Raw genomic sequence first — 21,934 nt, forward strand, 5'->3', positions numbered from 1 at the left:
TCTTCCACGAGCAAAACATGATCAGCACCAAGACTCCATGGGTGTTAAAATCATTACTGTGTAATCTAGATTATTGACTCTAGTGCAAGTGGGAGACTGAAGGAAATATGCCCTAGAGGCAATAATAAAGTTATTATTCATTTCCTTATATCATGATAAATGTTTATTATTCATGCTAGAATTGTATTAACCGGAAACATAATACATGTGTGAATACATAGACAAACAGAGTGTCACTAGTATGCCTCTACTTGACTAGCTCGTTGATCAAAGATGGTTAAGTTTCCTAACCATTGACATGGGTTGTCATTTGATTAACGGGATCACACCATTAGGAGAATGATGTGATTGATTTGACCCATTCCGTTAGCTTAGCACCCGATCGTTTAGTATGCTGCTATTGCTTTCTTCATGACTTATACATGTTCCTATGACTATGAGATTATGCAACTCCCGTTTACCGGAGGAACACTTTGTGTGCTACCAAACGTCACGTAACTGGGTGATTATAAAGGTGCTCTACAGGTGTCTCCAAAGGTACTTGTTGGGTTGGCGTATTTTGAGATTAGGATTTGTCACTCCGATTGTCGGAGTGGTATCTCTGGGCCCTCTCGGTAATGCACATCACTTAAGCCTTGCAAGCATTGCAACTAATGAGTTAGTTGCAGGATGATGTATTACGGAACGAGTAAAGAGACTTGCCGGTAACGAGATTGAACTAGGTATTGAGATACCGACGATCGAATCTCGGGCAAGTAACATACCGATGACAAAGGGAACAACGTATGTTGTTATGCGGTCTGACCGATAAAGATCTTCGTACAATATGTGGGAGCCAATATGAACATCCAGGTTCCGCTATTGGTTATTGACCGGAGACGTGTCTCGGTCATGTCTACATAGTTCTCGAACCCGTAGGATCCGCACGCTTAACGTTTCGATGACAGTTATATTGTGAGTTTATATGTTTTGATGTACCGAAGGTTGTTCGAAGTCCCGGATGTGATCACGGACATGACGAGGAGTCTCGAAATGGCCGAGACATAAAGATTGATATATTGGAAGCCTATATTTGGATATCGGAAGTGTTCCGGGTGAAATCGGGATTTTACCGAAGTACCGGGGGTAACCGGACCCCCCCCCCCCCAGGGGCTTAATGGGCCTTAGTGGAAATAGAGGGCAGCAAGGGGAGTGTGGGAGGCGCCCCCCAAGGCCCAAACCGAATTGGTTTAGGGCAAGGGGGCCGGCCCCCTCTTTCCTTCTCCTACTCTCCCTTTCCTTCCCCTCTCCTACTCCTACTAGGAATAGGAGTCCTACTCCTAGTGGGAGTAGGACTCCCCCTTGGCGCGCCTCTCCCTGGCCGGCCGCCTCCTCCCCTTGACCCTTTATATACAGGGGCAGGGGGCACCCCAGAGACACAACAATTGATCATTTGATCTTTTAGCCGTGTGCGGTGCCCCCCTCCACCATAGTCCACCTCGATAATACTGTAGCGGTGCTTAGGCGAAGACCTGCATCGGTAGAACATCATCATCATCACCACGTCGTCGTGCTGACGAAACTCTCCCTCAACACTCGGCTAGATCTGTGTTCGAGGGACATCATGGGCTGAACGTGTGCTGAACTCGGAGGTGCCGTACATTCGGCACTTGATCGGTCGGATTGTGAAGACGTACGACTACATCAACTGCGTTGTGCTAACGCTTCCGCTTTCGGTCTACGAGGGTACGTGGACAACACTCTCCCCTCTCATTGCAATGCATCACCATGATCTTGCGTGTGCGTAGGAAAATTTTCGAAATTACAACGTTCCCCAACAAACACAATTCTGATTATGAATGCAAGAAAAACCTAAACTAAACAAGGTTGACGACAAAGAATATGCAAAACAGCATAGGGAGATTAAGATTGAAATCACTCTCTTTTTGGTATTTTTGTTATACTTTGGGAACTACAATACTGGCACAGGCAACCATCAACAACAAGGAGAACTACAGCACATCAGAAAACATATATACATCAAACATGTAAGAAAAGTGTAATAGCAAGATCATAGGACATAATAGAAGTACTTCTCATCACAAACACACATATACTTGAGCTAACACAAGGACTACAAAATGGAACAAGTTCATATGGATGAACACAAACACATGCTAGCAGATTACTAACTCAGAAAGAAAAATCACATAGACCGAATATTAAATGTACACTATAGTTACAAGTACGAAACAAAACAAACAGCAGGTTGCAAGTACTCTTAAAATCTGAACCTTACAAAGTATTACATATCTCAATTTTACAAAAATTAGGTGTTTGGAACAATACACAAGGTTCACCTACAAGTTTCAGAAATTTGCAAAAAGTAAAGAGAGAAGAGGAGCGGCACCTGTTTGGGTTCAGAGAAGAAGCGCAGAATAGGAGGTAAAGAAAAGGAGCAGCAGCGTGAGGGCTTTGAGAGGAGTAGCAGCAGGGGCGTGAGAGGAGCAGCAGAGAGAGTTGAGGAAAAGGATCAACAGTAGGGGTTCAGAGGAGAAGGCAACAACAATGGGGGTCAGAGAAGAGAAGCAGCAGCAAGACGTGGGAGAAGGAGCAGCAGGGGCATCTGGGTGAGAGAAGCAGCAGAGAGGGTTGAGGGCGAACAGCAGCAGGTTGAAGAAGAGAGGTGGAGGATGGCGTGGGGCACCAGACAACCACGACCTCTAGTCTTGTAGGGCGCGCGAGGTGATGGTGGCTGGATGTGATGGCGCCTGGTGGATGGATGGGTTGCGGTAGCGCGGGTGGAGGTGCTGCAGCGTTGTGGAGTGGGTGGAGGTACTGGGTGGCACGCCGCCATGCTGGCCTGGCCGCGGTGACGGCCAGAGGTGGAGAAGAAGGTTGGGGGAGAGGGATATGTAGCCAGGCCCAAAGGGGATCGATGGTTGCCGCTAGGGATTTGATCCCCTCCTCTGATCTGCCAGTTTTGCTCTTTTGCCCTTCCACTTCTCTTCTCTCTTCACAAGATGATCCCTCCAACTTTATCTTGATCCCTCTGGTTACTTCTTTTCTTCACGGTTGGGTCCCTCCGTAAGTTACAGCAACCATAGTTTCTTGACACTCTCTATTATAGAAGGATTTTGGGCCTTTTCGCCCTTTTCTGCAAAACATGGAGGAGTGTTGTAAATGTAGCATAATGGGGGTATTTGAATATTTCTGAAGTAAAAAATGTGAAAATATGATTACAATGTGGTGCAAAAAGGATAAAAAGATTATATGAGGAAATGCTCTATCAAGTTCCCCCGCACTTAAATCTTTGCTTGTCCTCAAGCAAAGGAATATGACAAGAGCAAGATTGTGAACAGTGAGCTGACTAGAGAATGCCAAGTGAAGTAGATCTCCAAACAAAGCATGCTTTGAACCTAGCTAGTGAAAATTAATGGTTAGGAGTGCTTCAAAGTGGTAGGATATTAGTAGACTTGACCATTTTAAACTTTTACAATGATAAAAGAAGATCAACTAGTTCAAATGATGATTGTGCCGAAGGTTCCTAAAGAGAGCATGATCCCGAGAACAAAAAGAACATACACTTGTGATCAGATCACTTATTTACAGAAATAAAGCAATGATAATATTTTATCGATCTCACCAAAGGAACATACCACCGATCCCGAGAACATGGAATATACCCGGCTCGACCAATTATTAGTTTTTTTGTTTGCCTCCCCAAAGGAACATACCACCGATCCAGAGCACATGGTATACACCTGGTTTGACAATTACAATTTTTATTATTAGTTACTGCCCAAGCTAACCCGATTTCACATGCCACCGATCCAGGGAACATGACATGCTACTGTAGGTAGTCAGACTTATCATTCATTATAAGATTTACTTTTTTTAAAAATGAACAACGCATAAGCACAAAAACAGGAATCCTCACTTCTTCATGTCTGGTTCACATGCTACCGATCCAGGGAACATAGCATGCTAATCCATAGTGGTTAGGTGATTGCTCTCAATGGGAACACACTTAGCACAAATTCAGCATCTAAACATGGTGATCTAGGTGTATCATAGTAAATGCAGAAAATGACGAAGTTTTCTAGTGTACTAGGGATTTGAGCACTCAAAACTAATAGTTCTCACTAATTTCAGCCAAGCACGCATGGTGTAGATCACTAGTTTACAAGGCATTTAGAAATCAAGTTCAAAAATTCACATCAAGCACGATGCCAAAGGTGAATTTCAGCTTGACAACAAGTAATAACTGGCTCAAGCAACCCAACTAGCAATTGATTTCAGCTTGTATCAATAGATGATATATTCAGATTGGGGTCATGAAACAGCTCACCAGGCTTTATGAAGTAGAACTCGCTCGATCATCTCACATCCTCTTGCATTGTGACTCCTCTCCTTTTGCTTCTCTATCCTCATGCTCTCTATCCTCGTGCATGCTCCAGCTTTTCTCTTCCTTGTATGTGCCCATTGCTTCTCCTTTTCACCATGCTCTAAATCCACCGGGGTCCCAAGGAATGTCACCTCGAACCTGGTCAACATGTAGTGATTTGTGCACAAGCAAGAACTTGAAAGAGCACTCAACGAAAGAGACAATGCAAGTGGTAGGGATAATACCCTCCAAGTCATTAATCGAATATCCAATTACATAAGCATAGCTATAAAGCACATGTTTAGGATGGTAGAAATCAGCAAGGTCAACACTAACATGAGGATGAAACTTATCATTAAGCTCAATACTAGCATTGGAATTATATGTTTCATTAAGCATAGGACTAGCACGAGGAAAGTAACTGTGATCATCACAAATGAGAATAATACCACTAACAGGGTATATATCATCATATACAAGCAAATACCTTTTCAAATCTACTTTAACAGATGGCATCATGCAATGCAAGGTAGTAGCAAAGAAATCACAAGGATGCATGTCATTGAGAGGATTGGATAAACCTGACACATCACGCTCATGTATGACAATAGGCCAATGAATCTCAGCTTCTTCATCTTCATCTACAGTAGCTTCTTGTACTTCTTCAAGAGTAGTAGATGATGAGTCTTCAACTTGATCACTTGGGAATTGTAGCTCTTGATCATCTTGTTCCTTGTCTTCCAGTTCATCTTCTTCAATCTGAGGTATCTCTTACTCAAGGCACTTGCTATCTTGGTCAGCTAGATGTGATGGTATTGGAACCTCACATGTATCAAGGGGATTCCCAGAATTACTCAGCTCAAGCTGTGAAGAAATAGTACTGCCAGCGTTGATGTTCTTCTCAATCTTCTTTACTTCATCCACTAGCTCATTCCCACTCTTGATCTTCTTCATTTCCTCTAGTATAACCTTCCTAATAGGATCATCCTCAGCACTCCAAGTGAACTCGAGACTCAAAAGTGTGAGCTTGTCTATGTCACCGAATTCATCTTGTGTGGGCACTTGCACATGAGATTGCTCGGCGGTTGCTGGAGTTGTTGGTTGACCAAATGGAGGACCATTTAACTCCATTGGCAACATCTCCTGGTGTTGAGGTATATGAGTAGGAGCTGAATAAATCTGTTGTCGAGCATAGTTGTGGCTCTCCTCATTGTACCTAAATCCCTGTATATGATTACTAGAAGCAAATGGTGAGATCTCAGGGTTGTTGCTCCTATATGACATATTCTGGTTCTCAGGCCACCCATATGAGTAATTGTTTTGGTATGAGCTAGGCTGTGGGGCGAAGCTCATGCCATAACAATCAGGAGAGTGAGAGTAACCACGCTGACATTCAGCGGGTGAATGGCCCTGAAATCCACAAATATGGTATGTAGGAGCAACATAAGGATGACCTCTAGAATAAGGATCATAAGAGCTAGGCCTATCCTCAAAAACTACTTCTCGCTGCCGAGCTAAATCATCTAATCGATGGGAAATCTTATGAGTTCTTGAATAGTTTCCGTGTTGTTTGCAGTGTTCCTCGCATCTCCAAGACAATCTGAATAATATGCCATAACCGAGTAGATAGCTCTAACCTGCAAAATGAAAAGAAAACAAAAAGATACTAGCTAGAACAGGGGTTAGTGATTAGAGATATAACACAAATATATGGCACAAACTAGAAAATGAAGAAAAACCTAGTCTATAGCCTAACACAATCGCTCGACGCTAGTCCTCATCAACGGCGCCAAAATGATTAATTGAAAGTACAGCGGGGTTTTTATGCCCCAAGCTACGGATGTCGTGTTCTCCACAGGGACTAGGCGACGGCAATTATGCTCGGCTAAAGCTAGGTAACACAATTCTGATTATGAATGCAAGAAAAAGCTAAACTAAACAAGGTTGACGACAAAGAAAATGCAAAACAGCATAGGGAGATTAAGATTGAAATCACTCTCTTTTTGGTATTTTTGTTATACTTTGGGAACTACAATACTGGCACAGGCAACCATCAACAACAAGGAGAACTACAACACATCAGAACATATATATACATCAAACATGTAAGAAAAGTGTAATAGCAAGATCATAGGACATAATAGAAGTACTTCTCATCACAAACACACATATACTTGAGCTAACACAAGGACTACAAAATGGAACAAGTTCATATGGATGAACACAAACACATGCTAGCAGATTACTAACTCAGAAAGAAAAATCACATAGACCAAATATTAATTGTACATTATAGTTACAAGTACGAAACAAAATAAACAGCAGGTTGCAAGTACTCTTAAAATCTGAACCTTACAAAGTATTACATATCTTAATTTTAGAGAAATTAGGTGTTTAGAACAATACACAAGGTTCACCTACAAGTTTCAGAAATTTGCAAAAAGTAAAGAGAGAAGAGGAGCGTCACCAGTTTGGGTTCAGAGAAGAAGCGCAGAATAGGAGGTAAATAAAAGGAGCAGCAGCGTGGGGGCTTTGAGAGGAGTAGCAGCAGGGGCGTGACCGCGTGAGAGGAGCAGCAGAGAGAGTTGAGGAAAAGGATCAGCGGTAGGGGTTCAGAGGAAAAGGCAACAGCAATGGGGGTCAGAGAAGAGAAGCAGCAGCAAGACGTGGGAGAAGGAGCAGCAGGGGCATCCGGGTGAGAGAAGCAGCAGAGAGGGTTGAGGGCGAACAGCAGCAGGTTGAAGAAGAGAGGTGGAGAATCGCGCGGGGCACCAAACAACCACGACCTCTAGTCTTGTAGGGCGCGCGAGGTGATGGTGGCTGGATGTGATGGCGCCTGGTGGATGGATGGGTTGCGGTAGCGCGGGTGGAGGTGCTGCAGCGTTGTGGAGTGGGTGGAGGTACTAGGTGGCGCGCCGCCATGCCGGCCTGGCCGCGGCGACGGCCAGAGGTGGAGAAGAAGGTTGGGGGAGAGGGATATGTAGCCAGGCCCAAAGGGGATCGATGGTTGCCGCTAGGGATTTGATCCCCTCCTCTGATCTGCCAGTTTTGCTCTTTTGCCCTTCCACTTCTCTTCTCTCTTCACAAGATGATCCCTCCAACTTTATCTTGACCCCTCTAGTTACTTCTTTTCTTCATGGTTGGGTCCCTCCGTAAGTTACAGCAACCACAGTTTCTTGACACTCTCTATTATAGAAGGATTTTGGGCCTTTTCGCCTTTTTCTGCAAAACATGGAGGAGTGTTGTAAATGTAGCATAATGGGGGTATTTGAATATTTCTGAAGTAAATAATGTGAAAATATGATTACAATGTGGTGCAAAAAGGCTAAAAAGATTATATGAGGAAATGCTCTATCACCCTCGTAGACCATAAGCGGAAGCGTTATGACAACGCGGTTGATGTAGTCGTACGTCTTCACGATCCGACTGATCCTAGTACCGAAAGTACTGCACCTCCGCGATCTACACACGTTCGGCTCGGTGACGTCCCACGAACTCTTGATCCAGCTGAATGTCAAGGGAGAGCTTCGTCAGCACGACGGCGTGATAACGGTGATGATGATGCTACCAGAACAGGGCTTCGCCTAAGCACCGCTATGATCTGACCAAGGTGGATTATGATGGAGGGGGGCACCGCACACAGCTAAGGGATCAATGATCAACTTGTGTGTTCTAGGGTGCCCCCTGCCCCCGTATATAAAGGAGCAAGGGGGAGGCCGGTCGGCCCTTGGGGCGCGCCAAGGAGGGGAGGAGTCCTGCTCCTAGTAGGAGAAGGACTCCCCCTTTCCTAGTCCAACTAGGAGGAGGAAGGGGGAAGGAATGAGAGGAGAAGGAAGAAGGAGCCAATTCGAAATAGAGGGGGAGGGGCGCACACGCGACCCTGCCTTGGCCTGCCCTCTCTCTCTCCACTAAGGCCCATGTGGCCCATTAGTTCCCCAGGGGGGTTCCGGTAACCCTCTGGCACTCCGGTTTTTTTCGAAATCACCCGGAACACTTCTGGTGTCCGAATATAGCTATCCAATATATCAATCTTTATATCTCAACCATTTCGAGACTCCTCGTCATGTCCGTGATCACATCTGGGACTCTGAATTATCCTCGGTACATCAAATCACATAAACTCATAATATCGATCGTCACCGAACATTAAGCGTGCGGACCCTACGGGTTCGAGAACTATGTAGACATGATCGAGACACGTCTCCGGTCAATAACCAATAGCGGAACATGTATGTTCATATTGGCTCCCACATATTCTACGAAGATCTTTATCGGTCAAACCGCATAACTATATACGTTGTTCCCTTTGTCATCGGTATGTTACTTGCCCGAGATTCGATCGTCGGTATCTCAATACCTAGTTCAATCTCATTACTGGCAAGTCTATTTACTCGTTCCGTAATGCATCATCCCGCAACTAACTCATTAGTCACATTGCTTGCAAGGCTTATAGTGATGTGCATTACCGAGAGGGCCCAGATATACCTCTCCGATACACGGAGTGACAAATCCTAATCTCGATCTATGCCAACTCAGCAAACACCATCAGAGACACCTGTAGAGCATCTTTATAGTCACCCAGTTATGTTGTGACATTTGATAGCACACTAAGTGTTCCTCCGGTATTCGGGAGTTGCATGATCTCATAGTCATAGGAACATGTATAAGTTATGGAGAAAGCAACAACAACATACTAAACGATCATCGTACTAAGCTAACGGATGGGTCAAGTCAATCACATCATTCTCTAATGATATGATCCCGTTAATCAAATGACAACTTATGTCTATGGTTAGAAAACATAACCATCATTGATTCAACGAGCTAATCAAGTAGAGGCATAATAATGACATTCTGTTTGTCTATGTATTCACACATGTACTAAGTTTCCGGTTAATACAATTCTAGCATGAATAATAAACATTTATCATGATATAAGGAAATATAAATAACAACTTTATTATTGCCTCTAGGGCATATTTCCTTTAGACCCATCTCCACTTGCTCCTTATCGACGACAAATAGCATAGTGCCGGAACAGGGACAAAGCCCAACTAACTTATTCAACGAAGAGGTCATCGCTTCTGTTAGGACCGAGAGTATATCGACCAAATGGGGGAGGGGTGAATGGGAGATTCAAGAACTCTTCTGAATGTTTTGATTTGAGCCCAAACACTGTAGCGAAATATATTCATAGTTATGAAATTGAGCAAGAAACCTACCGAGGAACAAATCTTTCAAGACAGGATGCAACAATCATTCGAGCATAGTAGAGAACTGGCTTAACTATCACGATGGTAAAACAGTATACTACTAGTTGCACCAGCATGAGGGAAAACTAAAAATGGATAGCGAAGTACTCCCTTCGTTCCTAAATATAAGTCTTTTTAGAAATTTCACTACGGACTACATACGAAGCAAAATGAGTGAATATACACTCTAAAATATGTCTATATACATCCGTATGTAGTCCGTAGTGGAATATTTAAAAAGACTTATATTTTGGAACGGAGGGAGTAAAAGCTACTATAAAGGATATCACACAAAAGATAGCTAAGCGAGCAAGAAATGATAAACAGATTAAGAGCGAATGATAAATGATCGACAACAGGACAGATCTTCATTAAGTGCTCTCTTGGGCACATGGCATTAAGTACGCCTGCTTAACGTGAGATTATTAAGTGCTTTGTCGGTGCTATGCTATGACTCTGACTCTTCTGTTCTGGAACGCTCTCTCAAAGAGTACACAAGTTTGACTGCTGATTCATTACAAAATTTCTTTGTGAAGATAGACTATAGTACTGTGAAGGTACTTTTTGAGAAAATCGACATACAGTACTGAGTTTCGAATGTCCCAATTGAGCAAACTCCTAATAAAACTGCGAGAAATCTACTGTCGGAATTCATGCAGGCGGGAAGGTGGGAAATTGACCTTTATGCCATGTGCTTTCTGGGATTTAGAGCATAATTGGTTTGTTACCAATATTTGGCTTGCCAAATGTTGGCATTGCCAAATATTGGCAATATCAAAATTTGCCAACTATTGGCAACTTTATGTGAGATAGGCAAAACAATTCGTAGCCAACCAAATAGTTGCCAATATTTGGCACAATGCCAAACATTGGCATGCCAATTTTTGGCAGCAAACCAATTATGCTCTTACTCCCTCCGTTTTAAAATAGATGACCCAACTTTATACTAAAGTTAGTATAAAGTTGGGTCATCTATTTTGGAACGGAGGGAGTACATACTAATTCATTGTGCAACTCCAACTGCAATACCAACACGGATCATCAAATCGCCCACAAATGTCTAGATTGGACGGTCTGGACGATTTTGGCCATACAGTGTCCATTTAACGGAGGTCACCAAATTTATCCGCACCGGCCTGGGCGTCTCGAATCCCACATACCGGCAATAGAATGGGGGATGTTTGCGGGAGTCTGGACATTGACACATTGGACTTTGACAATTCGGAGTCATTCTAAAGCTCCTCTCTCGCTGTTGTCTGCGTCTTATTCATGCTGATGAAGCGAACGTGGCCCGACAGGGCAGACGACTACCCGCGCTAATGTCGGTTAATCGGCCGTCCGCCTACCCGACATTCACATAGTGAACCCGCCCTTAAGCTTTTTGAAGTCGTTTTAGCCGCCCGAGGGTGGAAACCACCGCTCATTGTTGTCGTTAGGAAAGAAGAATATTCTTCACCTTGCAGAGGAACATGTAAGACGACGATTCAACTGGTGAAGACCCACCTCCACTTGCTCCTTGTCGACGGTAAACAACACAGTGCTAGAAGGGACAAAGCCCAGATAACATATTCAACGAAGAGGTCATTGCTGCCATATCAACTCCTTACTCTAATCTTTGCCTCTTAGCCACTTCTCTCACCCGAAACGAGTTTCTCTTAGGTACTCCTTTTGTCGTATAAATATAAGATGTTATTACAATGATTGAGGAGAAGGATCGTTCGCCAGGGGCAGCCTTGGTTGAGGAGATCAAACGTCTATTGAACATGGGCAGGGAGCACGCCATATCCATGATATGTTGCTCTCGTAATTCGGTCGCTCATAACTTAGCTCGAATGTGGCATAATTCTACTCGCACTGCTGTTTGGTTGAGGTCCGTTTCTCAAGAAATTCTTGTGCCGACTCAAAATGATTTGTAATCATCATGATTAAGCAATGAATTTCTTTCTCCAGTAAAAACACAACTTATATTATAGGACTATAAGAAAGTAGGACGGAAGGCTTCTCGGATGTCTCCCACTGCCCATACTTTGAGTTTGTTTTTTCTTTTGAGAAATCCTGAATTTTTTAGATAATTTTTTCTGTTGATTATTTTTTTGAGAATCGTTTTTTCTTTTGATGAGAACGAGTTCGTGTCAGTTTGAATTAGGCTGGGCTTCAAAACCAGGCCCAAACATTAGGCGGCCTGAAGTACCCGTGGCTTACACAAACGGGGCCACTACTCTGTTTGACCGTCGAAGTTTTAGCTGCGCGCCATGTGTTCGACCAAATGCCGCCTCCTGCTCAGGCGGCTCCACGACCGCCATTTCTCCACCGCCACGCCACCTAACCACCGGAAGAGCAACCCGCAAGTCACCATCCGGTGGCCGGAGCGATCCAAGCCCTCTCCTGATGCCGGAGACACGGCGAGGGCCCATGAGGCCACCGTCAGGAGGCTCGCGGCGGCGGGCGACGTGGACGGCGTCCAGTACGCGCTGCAGGAGATGCGGCTGCGCGGGGTGGCGTGCCCCGAGGGTGCCCTCGTCGCCGCCATCTGCGCCTTCGCCCGCGCCGGCGCGGCCGACCGCGCGCTCAAGACGTTCTACCGCGCGCACGACCTGGGGTGCGCGGCGCCCACCGTGCGGGTGTACAACCACCTGCTCGACGCGCTGCTCCGGGAGAACCTGGTCGGGGCGGTGGTGCCGGTGTACGAGAACATGAGGGAGGCCGGCGTCGAGCCCAACGTGCACACCTACAATCTGCTCATGAAGGCGCTGTGCCAGAACGACCGGGTCGACGCCGCACGCAAGATGCTCGACGAAATGGCCAGGAAGGGCTGCCAGCCAGACGTGGTGAGCCACACGACGATCGTTTCTGCGCTTTGCAAGTTGGGAAGGGTGGACGAGGCCAGGAGGGTCGTGGCAGAGACAGTGCCTGTGTGCTCCTCGTACAATGCCGTTGTTCACGCGCTGTGCAGGCAGTTCAGGATGCGGGAGGTGCTCTCGGTTATCGACGAGATGATTCACCGGGGACTGCACCCAGAACCTGCTACCTACACAAGCATAGTCGATGCACTCTGCAAGGCTGGGGAGATGAAGATGGCTTGCGCCATTTTGGCTAGGATGGTAAGCGAAGGTTGTGCTCCAAATGTTCAAACATTCACTGTGTTGGTCAAAGGATTCTTCGATGCCGGAAAGGCGCATGACGCGATTGGCATGTGGAATTGGATGGTGGCTGAAGGATGGGCACCAACGACAATCTCTTACAATGTTCTCATCCGTGGCCTTTGCCACACTGGTGATCTTAAGAGGGCATCGTCTGTTTTCAGTGGCATGGAGCAAAACGGTTGTTTTCCTGATGTAAGGACCTATTCTACTCTCATTGACGGATTCTCCAAAGCTGGGGACCTAGATGGTGCCATGTCAATATGGAATGACGTGACAAATGCTGGTTTCAAGCCAAACGTTGTTGTTTATACAAATATGGTGGATGTGCTTTGCAAGAAGGCGATGTTTGATCAGGCAGAGAATCTCATTGATAAGATGTTGATGGAAAATTGTCCTCCTAACACATTGACATTCAACACGTTGATCAGAAGCCTGTGTCACTGCGGAAGAGTGGGAAGAGCCTTGAGTGTGTTCCATGGTATGGGAAGATATGGATGCTCTCCAAACGACAGGACTTACAATGAGTTGCTTCATGGTCTTTTCAGGGAAGGAAACTGCGAAGACGCTCTTCGAATGCTGATCCAGATGCTAAACCATGGGCTTGAGTTGACTCCAGTATCTTACAACACTACTATTAGTGGTCTGTGCCAGATGGGAAGGAACAAAGAAGCTATAATTCTTCTCGGGAGGATGATAGTCCAACAAATTCAACCAGATGCATTCACTTTCAATGCGATAATTCATGCTTACTGCAAGGAAGGGAATGTCAAGGCTGCTGCTTGGATGTTAGGTCAAATGGTTGCAGTTAATTGTCCACGCAACATAGTTGCATACACAAGTCTGATGTCAGGGCTTTGCAGTCAGCACAGGTTGGATGATGCCATGGTCTATCTCTTGAAGATGTTATATGAAGGAATATGTCCAAATGAAGCAACATGGAATGTGTTGGTCCGTGGGATATTTACACACATGGGCACCATCGGACCAATGCACTTGATTGAGCATATTTATGAAGATTTATAAGAGCTAGAGAACTTCGACAAACCTCAGGCACCATCAGACCAACGTACTTGATTGAGCATATCATTGAAGATTTATAAGCATGTACTTGACAGTCCAGTGGTGCTATAATCGGACAAGCAGCAAGTTCTCTTTGATAGTTCATGAGGTATGCTATTTCTGATAATACTAATGATCTTTTGATGTTATAAATATATGTCTCAAGGATTCATCAGAGGCACCATTCAAATTTGCAAGCTGCTATCTTCAGTTTGGTCAGTATGTAATATGTGCATGATGAATATATTTTGGGACATAACAATATAGTCTGGGACTGAGTCGATCATGTTCTCCCTTGCATATTGGCCCTCGCGTAGTCATTAGAAGGACTTCATTCCTAATTTTTTCCACTGTACCATCCCTTTGTTTCAACAGGGCGCACACGACATTAATAAAAATTGTCCGTTGGTCAAAATACGCGGCCTAGCACAAAAATCTGTTTTAATTGTTATCTGTGCGCCATATGTAAATTTCAGAGAGTGGGGCGGGGGGTTTTTTTTGGGGGGGGGGGGGGGATATACATACACAATGCACCACACAATATGCATTATTGCTTTTATGTAGTCTTGATTACCAACGTCGTTCAATAGTAGATTTACAATAATATTCCGGCATGTGACCTAACAAAACACATAGCTTTACTTTGCTTTGTTCGCAGCCCTCTGACCCTCCAATGCTTTGTATAATTTGTCAATCTCAGGCTGCACATGAAGAACAATGAATTAGAATTACTCAAAAGAAGTAAGAGAGGACATTTATGGGCAAAGCTAGGACGAAGACCAAGAAGTCAGCTCTACAACATATGGACCACAAGGTTGGCTCTGTATGCTACAACTTTAGCTGTTCATAGATCAATAGTGATTTTGTATGGGATTTACCAATTTTATTGGGCTCACTTGAACCCAATACTAATACACTGGCTTTTACCCTGAAAATTAGTAAAAACAACAAAAATCACACTGCAGCAGATGAAAATATATTACCTGATAATATTTTAGCATGTAGTTTCTTCTCTTCTTCATTGTTGCAGTGACCAAATCCCTTTCAATGTCAAAAGGTACAGGATCCAACACTACGCCTTTGATGTACTCAAAACCTCGTAGCTGATCCGAGACATGCAAAGAGGATTATATATGTGATGCTTAGATGGAGTAAAGATTTAAAACGAAGGAGTCTATACAATATAGAAACTCGTGAGTTCCTCTTTGTTGTAACGCAAAAGCGAAAACCATGTTGACCATGTAATATGTTTAGTGTCCAATGTAGAAGTGAATAAATGGCCTTACCTTGTTCTTCTGTGCAGCCGCTGCGAGCTCTTTAAGGACATGCTCTTTAAGGCCTTCAGATTTGCATATTTCACTGAAAGAACCTTTGTAGCCATTTGACCCTGCCCACTTCATGGTGTTTTCTTCATGTGGGTTAACTACTGCGACTAACATTGATTTGTAGCTGTCCCCGTACACCCAGATCTACAAAAATGACAGTATTACATTGTATGTAGCACCATGACTCTGTCAATATAAGCATATGATTTCAATGGGTTTGTCCTTACATCTTCAATAATTGGAGGGAAGACATATACTTTCTCCAGATACTCAACTGCGACATACTCCCCTTGCGATAGCTTAAATATGTTCTTCTTTCGGTCAATAACCTTCAGGATTCCATCTGGGGTCATCTCCCCAATGTCTCCTGAGAACAAGATTGTGTCAGAACATGATAATTTTAAATTTACATTAGTCTCCTGTTTAAATTAAAATTGATTATTCACCTGTATGAAACCATCCATCAACCATGACCTCATTTGTGAGCTCAGGATTTTTGTAGTACCCAGTGAAGACAGTGGACCCTCTAATGAGGATTTCACCACGAGAAGGAACACCAAGTGGATCATAACCCATCTCAGGTACTTCTTCCAGTCGCAGTTCAGTGAAGGTGGCGGCAACACCGGCAGTTCCAACCAGGGACATATCATCAGGGTAACCGACTGTGCTAGGTCCCAATGTTTCTGTTAAACCTGAGCAGAGACAACAGAATTGAACGTTATACTGGTTCCTTTTCATTGACAAAGGGACTGATAACTAACCCATGCAATTTTGGAACATCATATGGAGAGAAAAAGATTATGTGGCATGTCAGTATCTTTGTTAATAGGAAAAATAGATGTCCACAATCTTTTACTTCGAGCTGTAAACAGTAATGTGCAACAAGTGAAATAGTCGAAACAGAAAGTTTGCTGAAAACTCTTAAAACTAGTGTTTGCAATGGGGATAGGACACAGTAAGGAAAACATGAACCCAACCTACATATGAAACCAGCTTTATCGTTATCTTGTGACTTGTTAAAACAGGTCAATACATTCCAGTTCTAAATACAACTATAACTCATACTTGAGCAGTTGAGCTACAAGTATACTCACCAAGTCTAGTGGTATATATTTTCTATTATTTGTTTGCCAGTCTGGTGACATATTTTGTTTATTATTTGTTTGCCTTTGGCAACTACTTGTTGATGCTTTAGAGTCCTTTAAACAAATATATTTGTACTTCTGTGGTGATGGCAGTCTGCAGGAAGAAATCTGAACCCTGAAAAGTGTCTACATGCATTACCATAGCCTTGAATAAAGTATGCACAGCTGGTCACTCTCATGAACTCTTCAATTTCAGTACTTAAGGGTGCACCACCGGAGATTAGTAGGCGAAGACGGCCACCGAGCCTTGCCTTGACCTAGAGCAAGGAAATGCAACAAAAAGAAGTAAGATACAGACACTGTGAGTACAACTGCTACTGATCTTTTATTTATTTTTCTGAAAGTAATTTGTGTCTAGTGGTTCTTAGGTGGTGTTTGGTTCTCTAGTCCTAGGACTTTTTCTAGTCCCAACTAAAAAGTCTCTAGTTCCTAAAAAGTCCCTCCCTGTTTGTTTCCAGAGACTAAAAAGTCCCTAGTCCCTTCCTAGAGGTTATTAAATGACCATGTTGCCCCTAGTATATAGAAAAATAACAATCAAACAACACCATGGGGTGGCGGGCCAATAGGTGCATGGAGGGGCATTGTTGGAAAAGTCCCAAAAAGTCCCAAAAAGACTCTCCTTGAGAGTCTTCTTCATTTAGTCCCAAATGCCTAGTTTAGTCCCTAAAAAGTCCCTCCCGTTTGGTAAAAAAGTCTCTAAGAGGGACTTTTTCTAGTCCCTACACCAAAAAGTCCCTGGAAACAAACACCCCCTTAGTTATGAACACAATACCTTGCGAAAAGCCAGCATGTCAGCGAAAGGTGAAGCAGTTTTTTGTGTGTAGCCTGCTTTCATGCCTGCTAGTTTGCTGAATTGCAAAAGCTATGGTGAGATGACATAATTTATTTACTGCAATAAATATTCATGATGCTAACCAACTTACCGGTTGTACAAAGCATTAAAAATCACCCTCCTGAGAGGTCTGAGATCCGCTAAGGCCTTTAAAATACCTAAAGTCAATCATAAAAAGGTTATCTGAGTTAGCTGATATGAAGGCTGATTTGATATCAATAATTTTTCTTTTACCACCTTCGTAAATCTTTTCATACACTCTGGGCACCCCAACTAGTAGGGTTGGTTTCAACTCCATGAGATCATCTCTCAAGGCATTCAAATCCTGACAAAAAAGAACAGTGCAGTTATATTAAAGAAAGAATGATGACCAATAAGATTGAAAAAGTAGAAAGGCTAATATGTGGATTTGCTCACTCCATGGTAATAGCCAACTGAGGCTCCTTTGTGGAAGAAATACTCTTCGATCATGCGGTCGAGAATGTGAGCAAGTGGGAGAAAAGAAAGAAATACATCCTCCGTTGACATCTGCATGCCCAAAACCACCCAGTTTGCTTACATTTATGCTAAAGATAACCATCTATTGAATTGGAATTAAGCTTATTCACATCATTATATCTGATAGAAAGGAGTAACCTTATCTTCAAACTGGTCCATGAAGAGGTCCACCCCTTTTACATACATCCCATGGCTCTCATGGCTCAGCATAACACCTTTGGGTTGCCCACTTGTTCCACTTGTGTACATGATGGTGCATGTATCATTTGGTTGCGGTGGACGAGGTTGAACTGGTTTATCCTTTCCCTGAAATGCAATTCAGAATTATTGCTTGATCAACACATATATTTCATCGGGAGAATATCATACGGAAACCAATTCCAATGAAATCTAGTTATTTCATCACAAACATTGCTTCCAATCTTGGCAGTCTGAATGGATCTAGTTATTTTAGTTGTAAACCAAACTTTGTAAACTAGATGATACCTGAGCATTGCTGCAGGAATTGGTTGTAATTATTTTAAAGAGATTTGGTTCTATAAAACACTAGTATTTGGATTAATAATATAAAAATTGAAACAAATATACATGATTATTGTATAGTTGTAGAATATTTATTGAATATAAGTAGCATGCATGGTGCATGTTAAGGCGGGTCTTTTCCCCTGCATGGTGATTTGTTGAGTTAGCATTTGCATGTTGAGATAATTAGAGATAGTGGGGATCAGCTATTTAGATATATAGGATTCTCTTTCCCCACCATTTTTAAGAAATCATTCCAGGAGTACATTTTCATCCCAATCTGCTCGGCATCTTTGATTTGTTCATTATTTGCCGAGGTGAATGCCACCAATGCTGCAAACATGTTTTGGAGAAAAAAATTAGACTATTTAATCCTTCCTGGAATAACAGAGAGACCCTAACCACTTTACCATTTTCTTACCTTTTAGCCTCGTTGCAGATGTGCAATTTGGGGACAGTATCTGCAAATAAGAAATATTCACTATGAGATCTAAATTCAGACGTGATCTTAAAGGTGCTCAATTTACTTAATAGATTTGGCTGTACTTCTTTTATTTTCTTGTCTTGTATGAAGACAACATCAATCTCAGCATGGTCAAGAATGTAATCAACAGCTCCTGCACCTGAAATCTCAAGGAAATATTATTAATGCTAATAGAGACATGATATACCTTTTCTGATAAAAACACACACACAAATCCAGTGTTTCAAATGTCTGCATTAATTGATCTGTAACATTTTTTTAGGGCATCTGAAGCATTTTATGAGGAGGGTCTATTATTTATCAGTTTCCTGCTTACCTAAAGTATCGTATAGTGGGACACATATTATGCTGTAACCATTGCAAGCCTGCAAAATTAATTGTGAGATTAGCATTAATTATCCTAATCAAAGGAGATTATGGATATTATCATCCAGATGGGTACCTGCATTGCTACCACCCATTGAGGGCAGTTGGATCCATAAATTCCAACCCTGGAACCCTGACATAAATCAAGCATGGGAACATCAATGTCTCTAATTAATGTAAAGTTTACAAGCGCTCTTCAAAATACAAAGATGCCAATTTATATAGTTGGAGTGGAAAAGTTGACTTAAAGTTTTGGTTCTTACTGGTTGCACCCCCAGCTGCTGCAGCGCAGATCCAATTTGCAGGACTTCCTCATAGACCTCCTTGTATGATTTCCATAAGTAGGGCCCTGGCTAGAAACATGAAAATGGGGGATGTTGTTCTCATCAAGAACAATCTAAGCAAAAATAGGCATATAGCAGATGCATAAGCTTCACCATCCTAGGGGTTAGTTGTATATGCGCATACCACTCCATCTTTAAATGGACGCCATCCAAGCATCCGGTTATCTGGATACTTCCCTGCTGCTGTTCTGCAGGGATGTAAGCAAAAAAGATCAAAACCAAGATCACGTAAAAGATCAAAACTAAGCTTATTTGAGTTCTGTAAGATTCTTTTGTGCTACGAATATTGGATGTGGCTGGTTTTCCATTTTGTTGTTAAAACGGCAAATCTAACCTTTATACGTGTGAAGAAAAGACTAAAAGCTTTATCATGTATGGTTTGTTGAATAACACCACCAGATGAAGTCTCAAGCCTTAAGATGAGGTCTGAAGTGTCTTATGCCTAATGTATGTACTCTCTTGACAGGCCTTTTATGAAGGATCCAGCTAAACTATGACCCGTGTAACCTTTGAAGATTGATGCTAGAAACGCTTGTTGACACAGTGGATGCCGTATGTTCTTAGTTCAGTTTCTACTTTCTACCCATGTGCTACTCAAATCCAACTGCTGCCTTTTCTATTAAAAAAGGGAATTTAATGTAAGTTTGAGAAAAAGGGAGAGAGCAAATAAAGATCTTTAGAGTACACAATAAACTTCTAATTCAAGACATTTAGTAGTCACTGCACAATTTTCTCTGTAAATAGCGAGTACAAAACAAAACAAAACATGACATATGCAAGTCCTTTTTCCGAGGGAAAACACATGCCTATCCTTAAATGTGAATCCAAGAGTTGGTTTTGGTAAAACAGATAATGCGGCTGTCCCCAGTAGCATCTTTGAACAACCACACACATGCAGAGCAGTGTTTTTCTGTTGCTGGTAAAGAAAAACCACATGCAGAGTACTGTTTTTTTTTGTCCTTTAGGAAAAATCACATGCATGGAGGTGACACACAAGGAGATGAACTCGTCTGACATGGAGCAGAGGTCGAATTTCTTTCTTTATTTAGTGAACACCAGTTATTACCAGCTAGTTCTCTTTGTCTTTGTAATTTTGTATAACATAGCCCAGGGGGAAAAAAACAGAATCAAGTACCACCACTGAAAGTGAAAGCTACTGTCTAATTAAAACTTCAGTAGGAGAAAAGTAAGACAGGGATGGATGGACTTTGCTGTTGCTTGTGTTTACCTGAACACATCCCATGAGGTTCTCATGTCAGGATCGAGCGGCGGGAACCCATCCTTGGCCAGTATGTTCCGGAACACTGGCCCCACCGCCGGCTGGCCATCCTTCCCAGGCTTTCCATCCTCCACCTGGATCGTGAAAACCTGCTTCTTTGTCCCTTCCATCCTCCAAGCTGCGTACCAGAGATGAAAGTTTGCAACAGATTCTGTCAGGACTCTACTACACTCTCTCTTGCCAAACTAGAGGGTGAAGTAGACTATCTGAACCCTGCAGTCCAAGAATAAGAAAGGAAAACTGGAGGTGGCAGTTCCTTATCTGCCAAGAAAGGGAGAAGAAGAAGAACTAGTTGGACAATGAGGGGTGCGACAGACTTTTTTGCACATCTCGTGACTAAATGGGGAGAGCTGTCACTGACTCTGTATTTTCCATATCTATCTTTTCTGAAAGTGGACTCTGAGTTTTCAAGATCTGTTGTTTTCTTGGGTGCAGTCAGAAGGCAAGACTCGTTCCAGTGACAAAAAACAACATTATCTGGTAACCGTGTTGTTGAGAACAAGAAAAGTTCTTGCTTGTTGTGTGTGTGTGTGTGTGTGTAGAGAGAGAGAGAGAGAGAGAGAGAGAGAGAGAGAGAGAGAGATTGCAGGACAGGCGACATGGAGAGAACACAGAAGAACTTAAGAGAGGAAGGGAACTTGAAGAGAGAGAGAAGGCATGGAAGAACTTACAGAAGAAGTGGAGCTTGGAGAAGGCACAAATGGCTTGGATCGAGCGGAGAAGAAGCCGGGCAAGCAGTATCTGGCGCCCCTGCTGATGCGAAGAGGAGAGAGCTTCCTTGCTATATATGCAGGGGCACGAGGAGATGGCCAAGCGGGGTTGTGCGCGTCCAAGGAGAAGGACCGCCAGGCGGGGCCCACCTGGTTAAGCCAAAACCGCTCAGCTCTTAGAGAGATGGAGGGGGAGAGAGAGAGAGGAAGAGAGGGGAGGGAGGGAGAGTCTGGGAAGGAAGGAATAGCTCTCCCAAGAATTAAGCGTGGAGTGCTAAGCGCGTGAGCAGCCTCACGCTAATCTTGCAGCCGATGTGGCGCCAAATATGTTGGCCCACATGATCAGCCAGTCGTATAGTAGCGGAGAAATAGTCATTCGGCATACTTATATCACCATCTGTCCCGGAATGGGTCTTTTCTCTCGAGACTATCGCAGTGATCTGTTCCATACAGGCTTATGTTTTCCTTAAGCAAGTTTCAGCCATTGTTTGCGGATTACACCGCTTGTTATTCAAGGCGATGGTGTGGCGCCATATGCATTGTTCAACGGTTGTTGGCCCGCAGGATCAGTCGTTGGAATAGTCACTCGGCATAATAGTCTTATTATCA

General features: G+C 43.3%; 2 protein-coding genes and 1 long non-coding RNA gene across 3 annotated transcripts; 1 reads left to right on the forward strand and 2 right to left on the reverse strand.

Moving 5' to 3' along the window:
- Positions 1-2,168: 2,168 nt before the first annotated feature.
- LOC123189909 (uncharacterized) lies at positions 2,169-7,473 on the reverse strand. The gene is made up of 2 exons (XR_006496046.1): positions 4,331-7,473; positions 2,169-3,743 (listed from the first exon to the last, which is right to left on the reverse strand). It is a non-coding gene; the product is annotated as an uncharacterized lncRNA (long non-coding RNA).
- Positions 7,474-11,821: 4,348 nt separating this feature from the next.
- LOC123189926 (pentatricopeptide repeat-containing protein At3g48810) lies at positions 11,822-15,107 on the forward strand. Its single transcript, XM_044602448.1, has 2 exons — positions 11,822-13,929; positions 14,521-15,107. Exon 1 carries the CDS (start codon positions 11,871-11,873, stop codon positions 13,782-13,784), a length of 1,914 nt encoding a protein of 637 aa, XP_044458383.1. The 5' UTR covers positions 11,822-11,870; the 3' UTR covers positions 13,785-13,929; positions 14,521-15,107.
- Positions 14,339-21,570, reverse strand: LOC123189915 (long chain acyl-CoA synthetase 1). The gene is made up of 20 exons (XM_044602437.1): positions 21,287-21,570; positions 20,565-20,733; positions 19,461-19,524; positions 19,256-19,345; positions 19,069-19,125; positions 18,943-18,991; positions 18,689-18,765; positions 18,564-18,603; positions 18,381-18,475; positions 17,759-17,926; positions 17,540-17,650; positions 17,360-17,447; positions 17,214-17,280; positions 17,063-17,138; positions 16,430-16,547; positions 15,592-15,837; positions 15,373-15,512; positions 15,107-15,289; positions 14,804-14,923; positions 14,339-14,521 (listed from the first exon to the last, which is right to left on the reverse strand). Exons 2-20 carry the CDS (start codon positions 20,723-20,725, stop codon positions 14,459-14,461), a joined length of 2,013 nt encoding a protein of 670 aa, XP_044458372.1. The 5' UTR covers positions 20,726-20,733; positions 21,287-21,570; the 3' UTR covers positions 14,339-14,458.
- Positions 21,571-21,934: the final 364 nt, after the last annotated feature.

The sequence above is a fragment of the Triticum aestivum genome, chromosome 1A, assembly GCF_018294505.1.
Source record: "Triticum aestivum cultivar Chinese Spring chromosome 1A, IWGSC CS RefSeq v2.1, whole genome shotgun sequence".
Lineage (NCBI taxonomy): Eukaryota > Viridiplantae > Streptophyta > Magnoliopsida > Poales > Poaceae > Triticum > Triticum aestivum.

What these genes read in the sequence shown, in the direction of transcription:
- LOC123189915 (XM_044602437.1), bottom strand. Translation starts at nt 20,725, where the DNA reads ATGGAAGGGACAAAGAAGCAGGTTTTCACGATCCAGGTGGAGGATGGA. An exon ending in TTTAATGCTTTGTACAACCG is followed by an intron (nt 17,139 to 17,213) that starts GTAAGTTGGTTA and finishes TTTGCAATTCAG; the next exon opens with CAAACTAGCAGGCATGAAAG. An exon ending in TGATGGATGGTTTCATACAG is followed by an intron (nt 15,513 to 15,591) that starts GTGAATAATCAA and finishes TCTTGTTCTCAG; the next exon opens with GAGACATTGGGGAGATGACC.
- LOC123189926 (XM_044602448.1), top strand. Translation starts at nt 11,871, where the DNA reads ATGTGTTCGACCAAATGCCGCCTCCTGCTCAGGCGGCTCCACGACCGC.